This window comes from Mizuhopecten yessoensis, unplaced genomic scaffold, assembly GCF_002113885.1.
Source record: "Mizuhopecten yessoensis strain PY_sf001 unplaced genomic scaffold, ASM211388v2 scaffold1591, whole genome shotgun sequence".
Lineage (NCBI taxonomy): Eukaryota > Metazoa > Mollusca > Bivalvia > Pectinida > Pectinidae > Mizuhopecten > Mizuhopecten yessoensis.
The window spans coordinates 403,078-410,974 of NW_018404123.1; the positions used below are offsets into that span (position 1 = coordinate 403,078).

At 36.1% G+C, this 7,897-nt stretch overlaps 1 protein-coding gene across 1 annotated transcript in view; it reads right to left on the reverse strand.

Annotated features, from left to right (window-relative positions):
- Positions 1–5,348: 5,348 nt before the first annotated feature.
- The window catches only part of LOC110465667 (40S ribosomal protein S11-like), an 8,009-nt gene continuing 5,460 nt past the window's right edge, over positions 5,349–7,897 (reverse strand). Inside the window, exons 3-4 of the mRNA XM_021521628.1 lie at positions 6,082–6,287; positions 5,349–5,515 (exon numbers count right to left, since the gene is read on the reverse strand). Coding sequence (XP_021377303.1) covers positions 5,392–5,515; positions 6,082–6,287 — 330 coding nt within the window. The 3' untranslated portion in view covers positions 5,349–5,391. The remainder of the gene's footprint in view (positions 5,516–6,081; positions 6,288–7,897) is intronic.

Sequence of the window (7,897 nt, forward strand, 5' to 3'; positions counted from 1 at the left end):
GTGGTTTATGTTGCCTGGTGCGTGTTGTTTTTGTGGTCTCGTGTGTGGTTTATGTTGCCTGGTGTGTATTGTTTTTGTGGCCTCGTGTGTGGTTTATGTTGCCTGGTGTGTTGTTTTTGTGGCCTCGTGAAGCTTGTTTTGGTAGCTTTGTGTCTTATTTGTTGTTTCCATGGGAAAAGGGTTGACAACGGATAGCCGATTAACCGGTTTTTCGGTCGGGAGACCACGAACCGGTTTTGAAAATCAATAACCGAGTAGTCAGACATTTTTTTTTATCCCTTTGAGGACTTCTGTGTTTCCCTGGCTCAGACCTACAAATTATCTATAGATGCGGGAAGCTTAATTGTTTTGTTTGCTTAGTGTATATTGTTTTGGTTGCTTCTTGTGTCTCGTTTTCCTCGTGAAGCTTGCATAGCTTATTTTGTGTTCAGCTAGATTTTGTTGCCTCACGTAGCTGATTTTGTGTTCAGCTTGATTTGGTTGCCTCGTTTATCTTGTTTTGGTAACGTTATGCAGGTCGTTTTATAACCTCCGGCATATGGTTTGGTAGCCTCACGTAGATTGGTTTGGTTGTCACAAGAAGCGTATTCGGTAGCTTAACAGAGTATGGGTGTTTCGTGAAGGTTGTGTTGTTGTTGTTGTTGTTGTCATCATGTCTGGATTTGATACACTCGAGTAATTTGTTTTGGAAGCATGACTTCACTCTCATGCTGCCTTTACTGATCCGAAAATAATCAGGTGAGCTCATATATGCCTTCTCGTGGCGTTTGTCGTCTGTCAACAATTTCTTTCTCAAACTACTTTTTCTTCTTCTGAAGCACCGAGCGATATTCCACGAAATTTGTCTAAAACGTGTACGCTATTTTGGTCGTTTTTTCCTTCTTGAAACCTCCGCTGTACATCAACAATCACTATCAAAGACATGACAAAAGGCCTCCCTGGTCCGTATTCTAAAGTGTTTTTTTTTTAAGTATCAATAACATTGCAATTAGTCTAGCACTGTATATCCGATACAAGGTATCACATTTCATGTTGTATTTTTTTATAATTGAATTCGGCCTCGGTCGTGTCCTTTGTTACTTAAATAACTTTGGCCATTGGCGTATATTAATTGTTGACCGTGTTAGACATAACTTTCATATAATTTTGATATACGGTATATCTCGCGCAAATTGTCGTTTGAAAATGTCTCTATGTTTCTAATATATTCAGTGGAATTCAAACAAAATCAGTACTTCAGATTCAAAATAAATAGAAAAATACAGGTACTGCCATTAAAGGTAGTGGTAGCCGATGGTTTAATACTCTCATAATTCGGGTAAACCGGTTTGCGTTTGAATGTGTTTAACCCTTTCACCATTGTTAACCATAATGGACTCATCCATGGCAGAGTTTACATACAGATGAAAGGGGTAAGAAGATGCTCGCACATCCATTGTATGTACGTTCGTGTGTACATTGTATTGTTACACATGACTGTCGACTGACCAGGTAAACAGCTGTATGGTTGTAAGAATTTTGTTGAAATTTTACCATTTTGGGGAATTTTTTGCTCAGAAACAAAAGTGTGGCAGATCCAAATTAATGTCGTTTTCTTCAAAAGCGTTGTATAGAAAGTAATTGTTTAGATACTGCCCATTATTGATTTATCTTGAGATGTTAAAACCAAAGAAATTATTAAGTACTTCTTACTGTTAATTTTACTTGCAGAAAAACCATTCAAATATTAGTTTAGCTCCGTTCTTTTTTTTTTATATAAATATTGATAAGTTTTATCAAAATCAATCAATGCTAAAACAAAATAAATTCTTAAGAATGTGCTATTTAATTACAAGCAGAATCCATCAAAATCAAACAATAAATTTAATTAAGCTATTGTGAGGAAAGCGTCCTCCGAGCAAAGCTGTGTGCTACTTCAAAATATGCCAAAACTAAAGTTTTCAAATATGGTATATTCCTACCATGCATCATCAAAACAGAATGACATTTAAGTAACGTGGTGATCAAGTGTGGATGGATGGACACCCCCATACCAATATGTCCCACAAACTTTTGACCAGGTATAAAAGTTCTTTATGCACGATAGCCTATATATATTGAACTCTGAACTTAAACCACGGTCTATTACTGTACCAATCTCTACCCAGAGTCGACCTTCTTAGTGTGTGTAAGGAACGACAACTCTTGGTAGAGATTGCTACTGTACATTAGATAAAGAGGCTACTCAGATTGAAATGGGTATTGTTGAGGATGAAATCATAAAGTTTGTAAACAAAAAAGTTATAGAACTAGTGACTGATGATTTTGAAATTAAGTATAGTTACATGTGCAACATATTTTTACGACCGCAGAAAGATTGAACATACAGAGCCATTCTTAATCTCGGACAGTTTAACCAGTATGTTAACACTACTCATTTTAAAATGGAAACCTTGCAATCAGCTATCAATGTTATGAGACAGGATTGTTGGTTTGCGTCAGTGGACCTGAAAGATGCATATTACTCTGTGAACATCGCTAAATCGGATAGGAAATTTCTACAGTTTGTGTGGAATGACAAAGTATATCACTTTACATCATGAAACCTGTGTTTTCACACTTGAGAAAACAGGGGTTGGCAAATGTTAGTTATATTGATGACATATTACTGTTGGCTAATTCAGTGGAAGAGTGCCACCATAACATCACTTCTACAGTGACACTGATGGATAATCTGGGATTAACAGTACATCCACACAAGTCTGTATTAACTCCAACAAAAGCCATCATATTTTTGGGATTTATACTTGACTCGGTTACCATGACAGTAAAACTAACCCCAGAGAAATGTGAGAAACTTGCATCATTATGTGTGTACTAAAAAAGGAAAAAGTGACTATTCGGGAATTGGCCCAGGTTATTGGTAATATGGTAGCGGCATCAGCAGGGGTGACTCATGCAGCACTTTACTATAAGACATTAGAATATGAGAAAGATGCAGCACTTAAAATGAATAAGGGTAATTTTGATGTTTTAATGACAATGTCTCAAACTGCAAATGGACATTCAATGGTGGATTGATGACATAGATAACAGTTTTAAATACATATCTCAAGGAAAACCCCACGTCATCCTAGAGAGTGACAGTTCCAGTTATGGCTGGGGAGGGGTCAACAAAACAGGAAACATCTCCACTGGAGGATTGTGGGATGCTAGAGATCCAATAGATCATATAAATTTGACATTGCAATGTTTTTGTAGTGACAAACAGAATATTCATGTTAGGCTCTACATAGACAACACTGTAGCAGTAAAGTACATCAATGCCATGGGTGCGAATTATCTGCCTGGTACAAATAACATTGAGGCAGATAAGATGTCTAGGAATATTAATGATGATTCCGAATGGAAATTACAATAACACCTTTTTGGTCAGTTAGAAGACTGTCGGAAAGTTTTATATGGATTTATTTGCGTCAAGAATTACACATCAGATGAAACCATATATCTCATACAGACCAGACCCATATGATGTGCATGTAGATGCTTTCAGTATATCGTGGACTAATTTAATGTCTTATAAAAAATGCTGGGGTAGATATGTCAGTATTTACCACCCATAGTACAAGAGCAGCATCAACATCAGCAGTGCTAATAGCCAAAGTACCTTTGACAACAATACTCAAAACTGCTGGCTGGAGCAGTGACTCTGTTTTTGCCAAGTTTTTTGAGAAACCAGTACTTCAGAATAGTTCTGTGTCTACTGCAATACAACTTGAATACTCAGGGAAACAGAAATAGACTTCTGTTAGTGGACATAACAATAATCAGAATTTAAACATTCAATTATTGTTGCTTAACTTTACATTTACTTTGTATGTATACATTATATCATGTAGGAAGATAAATGTTGTAAATATACATTGATGTTGGTTGTATATTTTCTTCCATCAACTTGGTTAAAACATTGGGTACATTACTCTAAAATCTCATGTGTACTCTCAGTAACTGGGCAGCTTATATAGTGGAATTGATAAATTAAACGATACTTACCCAGTAAGTTGAAGTTTGATAGATTCCACTATATAAGCTGCACCCTTAACCGAGAGATCACATGCCCACCCTCTTTTTTGGGGAGGTATTTACACATATATGAAAATTTTATTTACTTAATCATTGATGATGAGTATGAAAAATCTTATTACCCACCCTGAGGTTGATGGTTAATGTGCCCAATATTTCTCTGAAAGCTGAATCATGTGACTTCTACGTCATCTCATCTCATGTGATCTCTCAGTTAACGGTGCAGCTTATATAGTGGAATCTCTATCAAACTTCAACTTACTGGGTGGAATCTCTATCAAACTTCAACTTACTGGGTAAGTATCGTTTAATTTATCAATTAAAGATAATGTTGTTTGCAGTAATAAAAGCGTTTTTACATTCAACACAGGTGACCTTGAAAGCATGTCCAGGTTATTTATACCAGGTAGCTACAGGCCAAATATCACCACTCTAGGTTTTTCAGTTTTCAAGAAACAAAGAGGCCCACTGGGCCGAGTCGCTCACCTGATTTTAATCTTAAAAGTAGACAAAAATACAGCTACAGGCAAAATTTCAGTGTTTGATTAAAAAGAATCTATTAAAAGATTATAACATGTGACCTTGAAAGTCATACAAGGACGTTTAGTTGAACAGACTTTTATAGCCTTTCATACCAGCATGCTTCTTTCTGGCCAAATATCATTACCTTGACCTTTAGATTATTCAGAAAGTTGTTTAAGAGATTTCAACATATTTGACCCCTGTGACCTTGCAAATAGCTGAAGGTCATTCATTTGAACAAACTTTGTTACACTTCATCCCAGCATGTTACAGGCCAAATATCATCATCATCATAGGCCTTTTGGTAATTCAAAAGTTGTTTTAAACATATTTGACCCCTGTGACCTTGAATATATGTCAAGGTCATTCATTTGAATAAACATGGTAGCCCTTCATTCCAGCATGTTACTGGCCAAATATCATCCCCCTAGGCCTCTTGGTTATTCAGAAGTCATTAAAAGATTTTAACATATTTGACCCCTGTGACCTTGAAAATGGATGAAGGTTATTCATTTGAACAAACTTGGTAGCCTTTCAGCCAAGCATGCTACTGGCCAAATATCATCATCCTAGGCATTTTGGTAACTGAGAAGAAGTTGTTAAAAGTAAAAAGATGACGCTGAACAGATGGACCACAGATGCTGCACCATGCTCACTTGCCCTTTGGGCAGCTTAAAACTGTAAAAGATGACAAAGGGATAATGCACCATACCATAGCTATAGACTCACAGGATTTTCTACCAGGCAAGCTACAAGTACGACACTTTTTGGTTTTGTTACATTTTTTTTTATTTATTTCCAGTACATTTAGAATTTGGAGAAGCCCTTCTTTGAACCGGCGCCCTTGGTGACCTTGAGGACATTGTAACGCACAGTCTTACTGAGGGGTCGGCACTCTCCTACTGTCACCACGTCTCCTGGGGCAACGTCCCTGTAACACAGCAATCCATCACACATACATTAAAGCATTCAACTAGTCAATGATAAAAAAATACTCAAAATAAACAACCTTTTTTTTTTACCACACAAGCTTAAAATATAATAAAATAATTATAAATTCCCTAACACAAGATTGTTTGGATCTCTATTACCAGCTCTAGACTATTTCCATTTCCAAATCAAACATATGGTCTTTAGGTATTTTTTTTATTCATTTAAGGTGTTTATCTACAGTAACAGCATTATGCATAAACTGCTGGGTGACAGTTTTGTTTTTGTATTGTTTTACATTACGGCCAACAGACAAATTGAATCATTTAGAGCCAATGTTTTAAGATAAATGCTGGCTGTTTGTCCATCTGCTTGAAGCATGCACAAATTGTCAATGTGTACATCGGAATAGTGCCTTTAGTGTCAAATTGCCAATCATGCATGTTGAAAGTTTTAAGTCTATCAATACATATTTACATGACACATTACTCTGAAAAATTTCTTTCAAAAACATTTCTTTACTTTAGGGAGACAACTCTGATGAAAAATACTTCTTTTCTTGCTCACCTGAAACATGGACTGATATGAACAGACATGTTCTTGTGTCGCTTCTCAAATCTGTTGTACTTCTTGACGTAGTGGAGATAATCCCTTCGGATTACGATGGTCCTCTGCATCTTCAACTTCATGACCACTCCGGTAAGGATTCGTCCTCGGATGCTCACATTGCCAGTGAAAGGGCATTTCTTGTCAATGTAGGAAGCGTCATAAGCCTGGAAATAGAGAAAATTGTGGCTTTTATCTCACTGAACATTCATGGCACCAACAGAACAAGGACAGGGTCGACACTAACACTAGTCCGCTCGACACTAACAAGTAGTTTTCAGCAAGGGTTAGTGAATCACCTAACCTAACTGGTCCTTTAGATTTGTGAATTATAAAATAAGAATATTCCTTTTTACAATTTAGAAAACTGCTTAAAATAAGCATGATATCTGTCATTTTTCTCTCTAAAACTTCACCATGTTTCCTCATCAGGAAATCTTGGGACTAGTTACGTTGACGAAGGAAAAGTAAATAATCTATTCAACTAGTCCTGTGGACTACCAAGCCATACATTAAGTGTCTAACTCTGAAGGACAGTAACAAAATTTGCAGTAAGTTGCAAAGGAAAGAGGAAATCTTCAATAAATAAATAGTTATTCTATACATTCGTCAACCTCAGTTCTATAAAGATGAAATCTTGTTCATTTAGGAGTCGATTCAGGGTTTTATAATATTGTTGGATGGGTTAACATGTATGAGTTTTGCTTAAAAATTGTGTAGGTATCATTTGGGGAGAGAGAAGATAAGAAAATCTTAAAAAGTCATTTTTATTTACACGCAAATGTGCACCCTCTATTTGTTGTGAGCTAGAGGTGAAAATTAAAGTAAGGTTGATGTCCGTAGATATGACTGATTTTAATTTGGAATCGCCAGCTTATATATATCTTTGTATCAATGCCAAAACTTTAAAGCTGCAACTATGGGTTGGACATCGTTTTATCGGCATGATATAATAAGCCCTGTACCTTCACTTGTGGAATTTTCGTGAAAAAATAATGAAGATAAAGTAAAAAGAATCTGCAATAGGAGCACATTGTGATTTGAACCCTGTAATCTACGATCATAGTACAGCTGCTCTAACCAGATGAGCGATGAAATCAACCTCGGTTCCCTTGCCCAGTCACGCTAGTTTTATCAATGACAAAACAAAAGGGAAGATTACTGTATGAAAAATAGTTTCTCTGTGGGACAAGGATTGTTAATGTATGATCCAGATCCTTAATATCAATTAGTCACATCAGTCAATGCCGTGAGGCAGTGTCATCAATGATTTCAGTAGACCATCGTGAACATCATCTGTGACACACACGGTGAACATGTTTTAAAAAGAAATTGATCTTGTGTTCCCTTTAATATTTTCAAGATTTAAATAAAAAAAAATCCCCAGATCAAACATATATACATCACCACACATTTTAGATCAAGCAGTTTTGAACACACTGTAACAGCTAAAAAACGACAGAGGCTTCCAAACCTACTTGCACTTTGCATGAACTGTTTAATACAACCTTAAGACATTTTAACTGAAACCTATACATTATATCGTTACGTAGGTGTCAACTCATTCATGTCATTAAATGAATGAACTATATTGAAATAAATCTGCAATGTCACATCAGTCAACGCCGTGAGGCAGTGTCTTCAAAGATTTCAGTAGACCATCGTGATAGAATCGTCATCTGTGACAGACACGGTGAACATGTTTTAAAAAGAAATTGATTTAAAAAAAAAAAATTATTAAGTTGTTTTGTCCAGTGATAAATCAACTTGTAATTGT